Raw genomic sequence first — 16,557 nt, 5'->3', positions numbered from 1 at the left:
ATTGGCTGAAATTTGTGACGGCCATCTTGGATTTGGAAAACAATGGCATCCATTGTTCTCCAAACAATAGCCTATTGTCTTTCTCGGCTCCTGATTGGTTACCGGTCATATGAGCGTCTATTACTACTACTCTATGGCGAAACTATTATACCTTTCCTTGCTGCTGTTGTTGTCGTTGTTGATCCAACGGAGATATCATCCTCAGAGTCGGAGCTTTGTGGCGCTGATGCTTCACTGGAAGATGTATCAGCATCTTCTAAATAGCCAGTTTCCTTGGGATAATCACTTTTAACTTGACCGTTTTCGTTTTTGCTGGTAAGATCTGTTAGGTTGATAAATAAATGATCAGACTACGTCTTAATAAAGACAGTGCAGTGTCCTGATGGTTAGCGCGCCGGGCTACGGATCAGGGAGTCTGGGTCTGAACGCTGACCGTTGTCACTGTGATGGGTTCATAGGCAAAACACAATCAAAAAGTCCGCAACTTTCAAAACAGGGGCCACTGGTTTGAAAGTTTCCATGGAAAGTTTCTGTAGAATCGATAACTTGTTAAATTTTCGAAATCAAACCATTAAACCGAAAATTCCTGAAATTCCGGGGTGAAAATCAAATTAACTGGATCAGAATTTCCCAGTAAGAAATCTTTGAAAATTTCGGTACAGTTCCCGAGGTTGTCCTCTTTTCTAGAAATTGTGGAAAATACTGTTTCTTTCGCCGCTGAAAATGTCCAGTATCTCGGAAGAAAAGTCAACAACGCGCCAGGGGTTAATTCGTACCGAAATTTTCCCTCTGTATGTGCCCCCTCCTTCTCCCCCAAAGTAATAGCCTGGCTTGAGCCTGCACTCCAATCGAGAACAAGTGCATGGACAGCGGTCAACTACAGCAAAACACGCGACCTCGATGAGCTCTCAACCTGAGCCCACGATATCGTCACGTTATACTCGTCAGCGGATACTTTGTCCGACAGCCGTCAATTGAAATTTTCCGAATATGTTCAATATACATAGAATTGTGATATGAACCTAAAACCTCAACAGCTTAAGCCTTTTTGCCCTTAATTTACAATGTGAAATGGACTTTAATTAATTCATGACCACGCCTATTGACAAGATTGGCCAAAAAATGTGAAAAATAAAAGGGCATGACTAAATTTAGGATCATATCACAGAAGCACTATTGATCAAAGTCTACAGCAAAAATAAATGTCTTATGTTAAATACTTTTCCAAGTAGACGTGTTGAGCCGAAGGGCCTACAGTCAAAATTTGACACTTGAGAAATACAGAGTTAAAGTTCTAGTATGGTTTTCACAAGCAATACCATAACTGTGAACTGCAGTTTAACGTTAAAACTGTCCTGGAACATAAGTAACTCCTTCTGAGAGTTAATTTTTGTCTTCCTTTCTCTTTTTCTTCCCTTACATTAGACGGCATCTCCGTTTTTGATCACTTTATTCGGGAAATTTTGTTTTAGTAAAAATTTCGTGTTTTTTGTTTAGTACAAAATGTACATTTGTTGTATTAATAAGTATCCTAGGGCCGCTTATGTTTGCTACAATAATCTATGCTAGGGCTGTTTATGTCTGATCAATAAACGAGATGCCCCCCCCCCCCCCCCACCCCCACTGTACGACTGGTGTTTTCTTACTTGTACTAAGTTAGATATTATTTTGTTTTCGTTTCACCGCAGAATGATTATACAACAAAACGCTTTTCATTTCGGGCTTTTACGGAAAAGCTACCCCGGCTCATATATGCTAAGACAGAATGTCCCAATCTATGACGGTGTGGATTTCAGTCAGAAAAACCGCATCTTTTGTTTTCGGCCATTATCGTTAATTAACGAGCTGTCAACAAGTTGTTTGCCCATAGCAACCAAACAGTGTGTCTTACAAACGTGCTAAAAAAGTGGTGAAGGTTTATTCGTTTTGCAAAAAAGCCTTTCCCAATGATTAACAATGATTCAAGGTATGGAAACCAACGTAAAACTTTTTTTCACAATCTGATCGAGGTTAGGTTACCATTCCACCTAGCTTCCTATTAGTTAGAGTATGGCCGCCATGTTGTACGACCTCCTCCTCGTCGTCGTCGTGCCTAATCATGTGCCTAGTGTTAAACAATGAAAGGTGGCAAACGCAAAAATACTGCAATAGCAAGTGTTTACGTTTAAATAGATTTAGTACAGGAAATAGAACTTGTTTGTTTGTTGTTTAGTTATTATCTAATAAAAGTAAAAGATACCTTGAAGCTCAAGTATTTCTAGGACCTTAGGTACATTGTTTCTGCTTCGCTGCCACTGCCGACGCTGCCACGACAACTCGTTTTCTTTATCATCAAAACATGACGCAAGAGGAAAGACGTCTTTGCTGTCTGCAATCTGAAAAGCAAAATATATAACACTTCCATGAAGGCTTTGGTCAGGTTAAACTGGTTAGTTAGAATGTTCACATTCAGATCTTTTAGCTTTGCTGATAAATACACCACTTTGAGAACAAAAACTATCCAATTAAAAAAAAACCTGGCAGGCATTTTCATTTTCGCGTACACCTTGCTTTAGTCAGTTTAGAGTTACACCAATCACCTCGCAAGTCATTTGACTGGTTTTTGTTTCCTTTCAGAGATGAAATGTAGAAGAGACATCAAAACACTATGAATGAATCTCTAACAACCAGTTACCTCATTTCCAAGATTACGACAAAAATACTAGAAATGAGCACCGTATCAACATTATATCAACATCAATCAATTCTTCAGAAGAATATCAACACAGTCAATTCATGGTCGCTTCTGCTGTTACCACGTTAAATGTATCTTAGCCAGAAATTATAAAAAAATGTCACATCTCTATGTAATCTTCCAGTTTAGGCTAAATAGTACAAACTACTTAAAATGCGTTTGCAGTTCTTACATAAAAAAACAAAATCTCCCTTGTTGGCCCAAATGCGTAAGTCAGCACCCAAAATATAGAGGCGGCGGATTGACAACGTTCCATTAAGAACTCAGCTGATTTCCTTCTGGCAGTCAGATCCTCACTGTCCGCAGTAGCTGTATATTCTGGAAAACAATCATTCTCAAACTCAGCCACTGCCAATGAAAGTATAGACGAGCAACATTATATCAACATCAATCAATTCTTCAGAAGAATATCAACACAGTCAATTCATGGTCGCTTCTGCTGTTACCACGTTAAATGTATCTTAGCCAGAAATTATAAAAAAAAATGTCACATCTCTATGTAATCTTCCAGTTTGGAAGATTGTAATTTAATATTTTTTCCTTATATTGGTTTCGTTATCGTTTTTCTCGTTTTTATTCTGTAAGAGCATTGAGATTTTTTAATGTAATGCGCTAGAAATAAATTATTATTATTATTATTATTATTATTATTATTATTATTATTATTATTATTATTATTATATCGTTTATAGAGCCCAGTTAAAATACAAAACGAAACACTTCGAAAACAAAAGAGTCGGAAACTAGCTTAATGCACAATTTCGAAGCTGAAGATCTAGGGTCTTGAAACCGATTGAAGACCCCTCATTTAATGTCATTGTGTCTAACTTTCAGTGCACATCTTACCTTTATTAACAAGTCTGCAATAAAGCTTTTGTAAGGGGTCCACAATACTCGCGTTATGGTCATCCTTGTTTCCCAAAACAGCGCTTAAGTTTTCTGAAGACTGGCGAGCTTCCGCTCCGTGAGCTTGCATCTTGCAATACGCACTTCTTTCTCTAGTTAATGCCAGCAAATAGCCCAACCTTTGATACGCTGTGATGGGATGATGCTGGACTGGTTCGTTGCCTAAACCCAGAAGGAAGGAAATACCTGAACGATGGAGAGATTTTAGCTGTCGTAGATTGTGGGCTTCTTGAAAATGGCTGGTCTGAATCAGGTGGAGACCATTTTCTTTCCATTTGAGTGGCTTAGTTTCATAAAAAGTTATAACATTTGCTTTGCCTCTTGGAAACTCTCCATCTTTGGGAAACAAAATGAGGCTTTGGGCTGGGCTTGCCTTATTGGCCTCAACAGCGTGATCTTCTTGCTGCCAAACTGGTTGTTTGCACTCCTCTATCTTCATCTGAATTTCTAAAATAGCGGACAAAGGACAACATCAAAATACTCATTCAAAACAATCTTTCAGTCTTATACATAAGAAACTAGCCAGATAGTATAGGGAAAATACTTCCCTAAACTTCATAGTTTTTTTGAGGGTGAGATAATACAGTGATGGCGAGATTGAAATAGTCAATAAAGTCATAATTGTGAAGTATATATGAAATAATTCATATTTGAACTGCGGTTGTAGATGAAAGTGAAGAATGATCATCGCAGTAAATTTTCCAATTTAAGCAATTGGAAAGAAGAAGCTTGAAAAAACATCAGGGCTTCAACGGGATTCGAACCCGTGACCTCCGCGAATATCAGCTCTACCAACTGAGCTATGAAGCCACACATTGGGAGCGAGGTCAATTAATTGACTCAATTAATTGATTCAATTAAGTCAATTAATTGACTTAATTAATTGACTCAATTAATTGACCTCGCTCCCAATGTGTGGCTTCATAGCTCAGTTGGTAGAGCTGGTATTCGCGGAGGTCACGGGTTCGAATTCCGTTGAAGCCCTGATTTTTTTTTTTTTTCAGGCTTCTTCTTTCCAATTGCTTGGATTGGAAAATTTACTGCGATGATCATTCTTCACTTTCAAAGTCATAATTGTTGAGTGTTGCAAACTATGACATTGTACTTGAACACTACTTGATCTCCGCGTGAACCGGCTTCGGCCCAGTTCGGCACAGTGGACAAGTACAGTGACCAAAGAAGACTCAAACCTGAGCTTGACAGGAAAAAAATATAGCCAAATGCATATACAAGACGGACTGCTATAAAGGTCTAACTTAAGTATATTACCTTTCCTTGACGTTCCTGAAATATCATCATCAGAATCCGAGCTTTGACCCTCCAATGATTCACTGGACGATGTGTCGATATCTCCTAAATAACCAGTTTCTTTGGGGATATCCTTTTGAATTTGATCATTTTCTATTTTGCTGGTAAGATCTGTTTAATTATAGATATATAAATAAAGAAATCAATACGCTTTTTAGTGTTATTACAAAGTGCAGATTATTTCACGACCATTCTTGTGCCGTTCTTACTGTTGTTCAACAAAACTGAGAAAAACAAGCAAATTCCTCAAACAGATTAATCACGGAATCTTATAGATATTGAAAATCTCAACTCTAAATTGGTACAAGCATCATGCAAATGTCATTTTGAGTCAAATACTGACCTTGATATGTGAAAACACAACTTTTAGCTAAAAGAAAGTGCAATGTTGTTTCCTTACCAAGCCGTTTTTCTGCTGCCTCAGCAGCATTCACAAGTTCAGACCAATCGATTATCTGAGAGCATTCTTTACCAGTTATGGTCTCCTCAGAAAATCTGTGCAGTGGAAAATACCGGGTGAATAAGAACAGATTCAACTTCTTATAAAGAGTAAATATGTCTGTGGTACTAATTTATCGGATATGAAAGTTTGGTTCTTCCTCTTTCATGGATGCAGATTTTTTTAAAATTCCGAGAATGCTTGCAATAATGTTATAGATGTTAGGAGTCTAGAGCTATCCTTGTCTTATTGGTAAAATGGTGACAGATGTATCCTAGGATCTGATCGAGTTCAGTCATCTACGGGGAGGAGTGATACATGTGCTCCTACTCACATTATGCTACGGAAACAAGAGAAAAGTACTACCAAATAAGATGACTTATCTGACACTAGATGGGTGAGTTAAACAGAACAGATGTGAGTGTGAAATGGTTTACTATTCAAAATGCTGTACCATTCAAAATGTTGATTCCGAAAATAAATGAAAATGTATTAAAACGACAGGTTTTCACCCCCATCTTATGGAGTGTGGCCCAGTGTGGCCCCCAGTGTGGGTTTTGTCAATGTGAAGTTGGTAAAAGTCTCGTGATTACGCTCTGTCCAAGTTGATTCCCAGATTATTACTAACATAAAAAAAAAAATGTTCATTACTTGTAAATATTTTTTTGTTAAGTAATTGATCGAGTATAGCATTGATGATCTGGTAATATTGCAGGAAGTTAGTGTTACATGCGAATTTGGAATGAGAGGCAAATGCCATCATCTTTAAGCAGGTCTTAAATTAAAATAACACCTTTTACTACCCATTTACTGGCGATAAACAGTTTCTTATCCACAAGAATTTCTCTGTTATTAAATAAAAACAAATGGCTTTCTTGATCGTACTCATAATTATATTGTAACCCTTTGAAGAATTTGAGTATATTGCTGTAAAAGATTGGCAACTGCTGGATATGCTTTGTATCATAATCCTCAGCTTTCTAAAAGAAAAGTGACATGGCACAGTAGAACAATTTCGGTCACCCGCGGTCAGGAGTTGAGGTATCCATGCGAGTCTCAAAGATTTGAACATAAGATCTACATCGGTCGTACATATTCCCCCTTTCTCTAAATCCATTCTTCATACACTAGAGGGCCTTCTAGGCTATCTCGATCTTCATCTGAAAGTCTTGGGATTTTAGATTTTGGATAAATTCCTCGTATTCCTCTTGAGAGAAAGTATTTTCAGGTGAATACAGGTTCTTAAAGTAAGCTTCGATTTGGTCTAGGATTTCTTTTCATTGCATTGTCATAGATTCATCCTGCAGACGGAGTTCACCTATGGTCTTTTTGTCATAATTTCTTTTCTTCAAGTTAAAGAAATACTTGGTTGGGCTGTTCGCCATTTTCCACCCAGTGACAGTTTGCCCTGAACATAGCATGCTTCCCTTTATCTTCAAATAAAGACTGAACTTTGGATTTGCTTTATGCTTTGTATACGAGATAGTTGTATTGCTAATTTCCATTTTAATCAACTCCCATAGGAGACGCTTATCTGGCACTTGGTGGTATGTGTCATAGAGTATTAGTTTCTTGAACCATGTCAGCGTATTTGTCTGTCCTTTACAAGGGTGTTGTTGAATCTCCAAAGCCCAGTTTCTCTAGGGGAATTTATTTACCCAGGACAAAACCATATAGACTGCATTGTGATCACGTGTTATTGATGGATAAAATTCTGTATTTTTAACACTTTTTGTTAGGCTTTAGCCATAACAAGAAGTCAATCCTAATTTCATTCCTTTTACTTTGGATACATCTGTAAATTTACCTAACTTACATTGTAGGATGCCGGGCTCTCTGAATATCTGTTAGATCGAACATATCCATTGAGTTAGGACCAAATTCCTGTAAATTATTAGTGCGCAAGCTGTTCCGACCTGCTGTTCTATCTCCTCCAACAATTAATGCTGTCAGTTCTTTTTTATCAATTATGCCGTTATTTAGCTCCTGCATAAACTCAAGCTGATGTACATGTAGTCAACTTGAACATGAAAAGAGGGGTTGACTAGAATGCACACACCTTTGCTGTGATTCGTACCACAGGAGAAGAATATCTCAACTCGCCCTTCATTTTTTTAAGTACTTTCGTCGTTCGGTTCAGAACTGGTTTCTTAAAAAATATCTGCTTTTGAACCTTTTAGGAACGAAAAAATACTCCTTCTTTTGGTTAGATCTCCACTTCCGTGAACATTCACAGAAAAGAATATCAAATTTTACCGATTTGTGCACAATAAGCAAGTGACGCACTTATACGCAATGAAACACACACACACACACTGCAAAATAAACTGATACTTCCAAGAAACTACAACACAATAACAACAGCGACAGCAACAAAAGAGAAAAAAGAGTTTCCTTTTGCAAAACCCTAATGTCCCTTCTCCAGGCCAAGTAACAACTTAATTAACACTAGTCGCTACCCTTATACAACCAGGTCGTATCTTTCATCCACACAAGCCTGTGATCGATCTCTAAGTAGTTATATAATAAATTTTACAACTCTTCCATTTCGTAGATTCCTAGCGGGTTTTCACAAAATAAGAATGTTAAAAATGGCCTTTACACCTACCATATTTTCAGTGAAAGTTTTCAGTTTTTGATTTTTGTCATAACAAATTTACCTTTTGGTTATGTCTTCAAGGTAATGGGCAGTCTCCTCGTTGCCATGACTCTTGGCAATAACCTCTGGCAGTAATGGCCTGTCCTTGTAAGCGTCAAAAACTACTCTTCCAGCTGAAGAGTTGAATATCATTTCAATAAATTGCTGAGCACCACTTTCGGCTGCTGCATATATTAAGAGGCGTAACGCATCGACTGGATTTGTGAAATCTAGGACGAGTAATAAAATGTTACTACACAGTGTAGTGATAACTGATTGTGCAGCATAAACTCGGAGAAAGACTAACACTAAATAAGGGTTGCTGTATAAGAAGACAGGAAGCCAATTTTGCTTTTGATTTGTTTAGTCAGCTTGCAATTGAAAGACCAATTAAAAAAAGCTGGCCACAGGACCTGTAAACACTGGTTCATGTTTCTTGCCTCAAATCCAAAATGCCTTGCTGTGAGTCACTTGTCGAATTTCAAGACATCTGCAAGAGTGTTTAACATGTGCACTTAATTACAGACTAGAGTTCATCACTGAAGGGAACACTCAATGCTGTGCATTTTCTGATGTTGGCTTCAAAAGTAGCTAAAAGTGGCAGGCAAAATATTAAGCTTCGGTTTAGCCTTTGCATTTCGGCAAGATTAAACAGCAAAAGCACCTTGCCCAACAAGGAAATCTACTTGTTCTGCACAACTGGACAACACTCGTATGTATGATATTATTTGTTTCAGTTGAGATCACTGAATTTGACATTTCCCCTTTTTTCGTACACGTTAGACCAATGAGAAGAGCAAAAGTATTCAGAAGCCAGTAGTCCAGTTGTGCTCTAATGGAAAGTACAAGAGAACCATGAAAAGCCCTCAGTTATGAAAATTAATGCCTTACCAAGATTTCCAGAATCTTGTGTTTCACCTTCACTGGCTGTTGTCGCTTTACCTTCCAGCTCCCTTAAGAGCTTGCTCTGTAAGCGTGGCTCATTGACTACTCGTTGAACAAGCACTTTCTCTTCGTCCACATACAAAATATCAATCTCTCCTAATGGTATGCTAGATTTTGACTTCAATGTAACAGTTACCAAACCAGGCTCCTGGGCCGCTGCAATATCAAAAGTATTCATTGTGGTGACTCAAGCAATCAGTATACAATTGGAAAGTAATTCGTTTTTAAAAGCCTTTTTTAACAGGGCCTCTGGAAGGCCATTTCTTGTAAATTTCTCCCTTCTACATACCGGTATTTGTTTATTTAATTTTGGGGGGTAGGGTAGTGCAACTTTCCTCAGAGGTCTTTCATCCAAACCACAAGAATAACACCTAGTGCAGAGTGTTACTGTATAGCCAAGGTCTACCTATTGATGGACATTCCTACTGGTGAAATTCACTTTTCAACTTAAGAACTAGTAAATTGTAAACTTGATTCCTCACTACGCACCAGGTCAACATAACAAGAGGAGGTCTGAAATCAATGTAACTAAACATAGACTAATATAACTGCTTTTGCTGGAACTGGACAACAAGGAAGAAACTTATGATAAAGGGGGGGTGGGGTGAGGTCTGATGTGAAAAGGTCAGGGATGCTCATGGTCTCCCTTGGGGGTGTAAATCGCAAATTTTGGCTTCACTTATGTAGGCTGTTCAGGACAAAACGCCACTATTTTTAGCTGTCAAGGTGTCTTTTAGGGTTGCACTCGAATAAATAGTAAAGCAAGAATGCTGTCTGGTTTTCAGTTGTTTCTCCACAAAATGTGCAAGAATTGGTCTCTTTTATTCCTATCATCTTCAGCTCCACTTTATCATAAACTTTTCTCATTTCCCGTCTTTTAATTTATCTCTTTTGCCATTACAAAGGAAGTTGTACAAAGTAGAATTAATTTCTGAGTTAGTTCTGAGTTAGTTAAGCTTTTTACACTTGGCAAGACTGTACAATAGGTACATTTTTCTCGGCATATGCCATTTTTGTTTCAGTTTGACATCAAATTGAGTCAGTTATTTTTCTTATTGTTTATACTATGGATATGTTACTCTGGCAATGTTTCAGTTTACGAGTCTTTATGGAAACACGTTTGAAAACTGAGTTTTACAGTTGCATATATAACACCTTTGATATTTAAAGTTGTCGATTTTGTACATGCTTAAGAGGTAAAGCTGAGACTATTACCATTTTTATCATGCACCTTAATACATTTTTACTAATTGTAGTAGCTGTCCTCTGGAAAGAATAGAGAAATACATACTTTGTGCTTATTTATGAAGGCTGTGAATTACCTAACATTTAGACCAACTTATAACAGTAGCAACAAAAGCTTCATTATTTTACATACATGGAATCTTCTTTCCAACTAGGGAGTCATCTCCACACCTGTTCACATCAACAGTGCCCAATGGTCCAAACACGGCCAATCCTGATTGAACATTCCTGGGAAGGGTCTGATTAAATGTGAAACAGCACAAATTCCCACCCTGCAAGTAATAATAAATAAACGTGGAGTGAAGAACATGACACCAGTGCTTTCAATACTTCACGCCAACAGTATGGCTGTTATCCCTATAAATAAACAGGGCTCAGAAAAAAGTGCCGTCCGTTCGTCCGGGACAGGTAGATTTTCCTGCCGGGCAAGTAACTTTTCATTGTCACTTGCCTGATTGGAAAAGACCCAGGCAAGTGTCTGCCAACTAAATGAAAAAAAGGAAACTAAGACTTGCCCAGGGCAAGCAAAATTTGAGAGCTGCTGGTCCGAAGGGCAAGCTAGAATTCAAATTTTCTCGAGCCCTGATTATCAAAGCAGGACAGAAAGTGTTCATTGAATAGTAGTTGTCAATAGACTACATCTACCAGAACTCCTTTCGTTTTTTCTTTATTGTTTAATTTTTGAAGCCCCAGTGGCATTTAAATAACAATAATTTATTTTTTTCTCAAGCATCTGAGCGGGCCGGAATCCTAAATCCTCGAATTTGATTGGCTAATCATACGCACGTGACCGGTCCGGCTTTTTACGATACGGCCCAGGGGCCGGATTTTTTTCCCGCTGCCTAAATTTCGCTCCTAAAAGTTAGCGGTAATCGTCAATCTTTCGCCTTTTTTACACATCCATCGACGATTAGTCAACGCAAGTTTATCTCTGCTCACTTTAAAATGGCAAGGAAAGTCACTGTAAGTAAATTCAATTGAGTGTTTAGAAGTTGTGAGAGTTTGCTTAATTGTTTGTAGCTTGGCGCTGTAATGGCGCGTAATCCTGTGTTTCTCTTGCCGTAAAATTTGAGTCAATTTCAGTCGAGTTTACCTCTCTGATCGTTGCTGTATTTAGAAGAATTTCCGTGGAATACACTTAACGAATTTTCTCGCTTTCTGCTATTCAATTTACGGTAGAAAAGTGACGAAGTGATTTTAAAAGCAACGACTGACAGAAATTGTTTTTGTGGTAAAACTTCAAACTTCGCACGAAATTTCACACCGAAAAAACAATTTTGGAGAACTTTACTGGTGAAATAAATGCAACTAACACAACGTAGTTCGAAAAAAATCAGTTCTTTAATACATCTTTCTTTGTCTACTATCTGAGTTACTCGCTCGTTGCCGAGATTTTTTACAAATCGTTAGTAGACGGCGCGCAAGCCGATTCAATGATAAGAGCTGCGTAAACAAACCCATTTGTAATCTGTAAAACCAATTTAGGCCCGGTTCATACGTCGCATTTCTGCCGTGTCGAATTCAATTCAATTAAGTGCGGCAGAAACGCGACTGTGGATTCATACGTCGCACTTGTGTCGCACTTAATTCAGAATTTATACCGTCGGGTATGTCGGCCAGCGGAAAATGTTTTAAACGTAGAGTATTCAATATGGTGGACGAAAGTACTGAGCGGCGAAGGACTTTAATTTTGCTAAAAATTGTCCGCCAATGGAACGAGAAGGAGAAGGCTGACAACGCAACAGTATGTGTTGCAAAATGTTCAGGTTGCATTGGGTCGAGAATGGCCAAGTTTCTTCTTTTTCTTTGGCAGGAACACATTTACGCATGCTCAATACATTAAGATAATGTATGCATTAGATTCGACACGGCAGAAATTCGACGTCTGAATCGGTGTCGCATTTCTGTCGGATAATGCGACAAGACCAGTCGAACGTGCGGCAGAAATGCGACAGCCGATTCAGACGTCGAATTTCTGTCGAATTTAATTCGTTGAATTGAATTCGACACGGCAGAAATGCGAAGTATGAACCGGGCCTTACTGCAGGAAAAAAAAATAAACATGTTATTTGCCGGCTTACGGTCGGTCCGTATAGTGAAAAACTGTGACCTCGGGCTTGAAAATGCTGCCCTCGGCCTGGGGCCTCGGGCAGCATTTTCAAGACCTCGGTCACAGTTTTTCACCATACGGACCTCCCAGCCGGCAAGTAACATTTATTTATTTTTTTCTCAAGCATCTAAGCGGACAGGATTCCTAAATCCTCGAATTTGATTGGCTAATCATACGCACGTGACCGGTCCAGCTTTTTACGATACGGCCCACGGCCGGATTTTTTCTTCGCAGCCTAAATTTCGCTCCTAAAAGTTGGCGGTAGTTGTCAATCTTTTGCCTTTTTTACACGTCCATCGACGATTAGTCGACGCAAGTTTATCTCTGTTCACTTTAAAATGGCAAGGAAAGTCACTGTAAGTAAATTCAATTGAGTGTTGTGAAGGTGTGAGAGTTTGCTTGGTTGTTTGTAGCTTGGCGCTGTAATGGCGCGTAATCCTGTGTTTCTCTCGCCATAAAATTTGAGTCAATTTCAGTCGAATTTACCTCTCTAATCGTTGCTGTATTTAGGAGAATTTCTGTGGAATACACTTAACGAATTTCCTCACTTTCTGCTATTCAATTTATGGTAGAAAAGTCTGATTTCAAGTGATTTTAAAAGCAACGACTGACAGAAATTGTTTTTGTAGTAAAACTTCAAACTTCGCACGAAATTTCACACCGCAAAAACAATTTTGGAGAACTTAACTGGTGAAATAAATGCAACTAACATAAAGTAGTTCGAAAAAAATCTGTTCTTTAATACATCTTTCTTTGTCTACTATCTGAGTTACTTGCTCGTTGCCGAGATTTTTTTACAAATCGTTAGTAGACGGCGCGGATATGGGGCGCCGTTTGTAAATTTATTATTTAGACCGAATTTATGCCATTTTCCCCTTATTTATAAATAATTGGAAATGCTACAAAATTTGTTTATAAATAAGACTCAAGAACTTGTCCGTTGATATGTAAATAATTATTTTAGGTACCTTCTGATTTATAAATAATCTTTTACCATAGAGTTATTATATATAAATAATAAACTAAACAACTTCAATTATTTATAAATCAGGTCATCTCTAAATAGTTTTTTACATATCATAAAGTTTGTAAATCCCATTATTTATAAATAAATTACTTCGCCGGGAGTGTAAATTCATTATTTAGAAATAATAAATTTCACCTCACCGAGTGTAAATTTATTATTTAGAAATAATGAACTTCACTGAGTGTGTAAATCCATTATTTAGAAATAATGAATTTCTCCTCGCCCAGTGTAAATTCATTATTTAGAAATACTGAACTTCACTGAGTGCGTAAATTCATTATTTAGAAATAATGAATTTCACCTCGCCGAGTGTAAATTTATTATTTATAAATATGAACTTCATTGAGTGTGTAAATTCATTATTTAGAAATAATGAAGTTTCATCTCGCCGACTGTAAATTTATTATTTAGAAATAATGAATTAAACGTGTGTGTAAACTCGTTATTTAGAAACTCATTATTTAGAAATAATGAAGTTTCATCTCGCTGAGTGTAAATTTATTACTTAGAAATAATGAACTTCACTGAGTATGTGAATTCGTTATTTAGAAAGAATGAAAGTATGAATGGCTGACCCAGCGTCTCTTGCCCGATCGATTTCAGAGGCTGTTTCTCGCGTTATAAGACAGTTATTCAGGTAGCTATGTAGCCTGAAATTCAGCAGTGGCGGATCTAGGGGAGGTTCTCCCCCCCCCCCCCCCCCCCCTTATTTTGGTTAATTGTGTTTAAGCGAGAATCACGCTTCAAATATCTATTACGTAGTTCTTATCCACTCAACAATTCGGCAGCTCACACTGCAACAGGAACAACGACAACGACAACGACAACAACTACTCAAAGGCCGAGGTAACAGGTAAATTTTAAGCCAAGAAACTGCTGCATGAAGAAAATGCAGAACTTTTAAAATCGGGAAATCGAATAATGTATTTACATGCTTAGATAATTCTTTGTAGCCTGCGAACAGGCTCACGTTGGAGCACAAACGCGCTCGGCGTAGCTGAGAGCGAGAAATCGACGGGCGAAGCCGCGAGAGGAGAAAGTCACTTCTTGGCGCCTCTTTCCCGCCGATCGCTATTCCTCTTCGTCACTCGCGCGTTTGATTCAAACGTGAGTTTGCTCGCAGGTTAAATTCTTTGTGACCTTTGTGACCTTTGGACGGATAGCTGTGTTACACACCTTGTTTGGCTTGATCAAGTCACGGCTGGGCATGTCTATTCCAGGCAAGTCCAAAGATCGTACACGTGGAAAGCTAAATTCATTTACGTTTAAACCATTATTGAATTTCAATAGAAATCAGACCTTTCACTTAACACGCCAAGCGATTTTTATTTTCTTCATGCAGCAGTTTCTTTTCTTAAAATTTACCTGTTGCCTCGGCCTTTGAGGTTGTTAGTTGTTCCTGTTGCAGTGTGAGCTGCCGAATTGCTGAGTGAATAAGAACTCCATAATAGATAGCTGAGGCGGGGAATTGGGGGGGGGGGGGGGGAGAACGGGCTCCCCGAGCCCCTCCCCCAGATCCGCCAGTGCTGAATTTCAGGCTACATACCGCCGCCGTTACCTACTTGAGCAAGGGTAGCATTGACTGTCTCACTTATAGCGCGAGAAACAGCCTCCGAAATCGATCGGGCAAGAGACGCTGGGTCTGCCATTCATACTTTCATTATTTCTAAATAATGAATTTACAAACTCAGTGAAGTTCATTATTTCTAAATAATCAATTTCTAAATAATGAATTTACACACACGGTTAAATTCATTATTTCTAAATAATAAATTTACAGCCGGCGAAATGAAACTTCATTATTTCTAAACAATGAATTTACACACTCAATGAAGTTCGTTATTTATAAATAATAAATTAACACTTGGCGAGGAGAAATTCATTATTTCTAAATAATGGATTTACACACTCAGTGAAGTTCATTATTTCTAAATAATAAATTTACACTCGGCGAGGTGAAATTTATTATTTCTAAATAATGAATTTACACTCCCGGCGAAGTAATTTATTTATAAATAATGGGATTAACAAACTTTATGATATGTAAATAACTATTTTAGAGATGACCTGATATATAAATAATTGAAGTTGTTTAATTTATTATTTATATATAATAAATCTATGGTAAAAGATTATTTATAAATCAGGACGTACCTAAAATAATTATATACATATCAACGAACAAGTTCTTGTGTCTTATTTATAAACAAATTTTGTGGCATTTCCAATTATTTATAAATAAGGGGAAAATGGCATAAATTCGGTCTAAATAATAAATTTACAAACGGCGCCCCATACGCGGAAGCCGATTCAGTGACAAGAGTTGCGTAAACAAACCCATTTGTAATCTGTAAAACCAATTTACTGCAGGAGAAAAAAATAAACATGTTATTTGCCGGCTTAGGGTCGGTCCGTATAGTGAAAAACTGTGACCTCGGGCTTAAAAATGCTGCCCGAGGCCTGGGGCCTCGGGCAGCATTTTCAAGACCTCGGTTACAGTTTTTCACCATACGGACCTCCCAGCCGGCAAATAACATATATGCCCTACGAAACAGAAAAAGTGAAGGATTCTGGTAGCTGTAGTCAAATGACGCCATCATGCATACTGAATCGCCTATTAAGGCACAGAGTTGACCTTTGGCCATCGTATATATAAATTCAACAGAGAGCTGGTTTAAGAAAGTTATGTTTGCATGCATAAAATGTTTGCAGAACTGATATAAACATGATTAAACAAATACAAAACAAAGCAATGTACATCTTCAAAACAATACCATCAGCAATATTATTATTGAAAACTTAACCTGTAAGGGAACTTTATCTGGAGTAGCACTCTCTACTTTAAGTGGCACATAGTTGCTTATCCACTGACATGGGGAACAATCATCTGCATAATGAGTTAGAAACATACAGTAATGTAATAAGTTAGAGCTTTGAGAATTATTCAGAGTAAAATGGTCCTACTGTAATTCCTTAATCTTTCTTATTCCATTGATGTTTTAAAACTGCTTTGTTGGATTATCTTTTCACTGTGCACTTGAACTGGAAGCAAGCCCAGAAGAACGTCAACAACTACAGCAAAAAGATAAGAAAAGGAGAAAAAGGAAAGGCGAAAAAAAAAAATGATAAAAAAACAACGATCTTGAAATTTGGATTTCTGTGTATGCCCAAGCAAAAATGTCGTAAAATGCAATGCTAGTGGAAA

The 16,557-nt window shown here is 37.8% G+C and overlaps 1 protein-coding gene across 2 annotated transcripts in view; it reads right to left on the bottom strand.

Moving 5' to 3' along the window:
* Window positions 1-16,557, bottom strand: part of LOC110062108 (uncharacterized) — an 80,705-nt gene that overhangs the window by 54,598 nt on the left and 9,550 nt on the right. For both annotated transcript variants that reach the window (XM_089286961.1, XM_089286960.1), the window contains exons 10-19: window positions 16,157-16,239; window positions 10,349-10,487; window positions 8,917-9,126; window positions 8,048-8,255; window positions 5,349-5,443; window positions 4,910-5,059; window positions 3,581-4,087; window positions 2,907-3,082; window positions 2,240-2,375; window positions 152-322 (exon numbers count right to left, since the gene is read on the bottom strand). In XM_089286961.1, the coding sequence (XP_089143087.1) occupies window positions 152-322; window positions 2,240-2,375; window positions 2,907-3,082; window positions 3,581-4,087; window positions 4,910-5,059; window positions 5,349-5,443; window positions 8,048-8,255; window positions 8,917-9,126; window positions 10,349-10,487; window positions 16,157-16,239 (1,875 nt within the window). The remainder of the gene's footprint in view (window positions 1-151; window positions 323-2,239; window positions 2,376-2,906; window positions 3,083-3,580; window positions 4,088-4,909; window positions 5,060-5,348; window positions 5,444-8,047; window positions 8,256-8,916; window positions 9,127-10,348; window positions 10,488-16,156; window positions 16,240-16,557) is intronic.

This window comes from Orbicella faveolata, unplaced genomic scaffold, assembly GCF_042242905.1.
Source record: "Orbicella faveolata isolate gen_17 unplaced genomic scaffold, um_ofav_v1 contig_14, whole genome shotgun sequence".
Lineage (NCBI taxonomy): Eukaryota > Metazoa > Cnidaria > Anthozoa > Scleractinia > Merulinidae > Orbicella > Orbicella faveolata.
The sequence above is the reverse complement of the archived record's forward strand: the minus strand, read 5'-3'. Positions and strand labels throughout refer to the sequence as shown.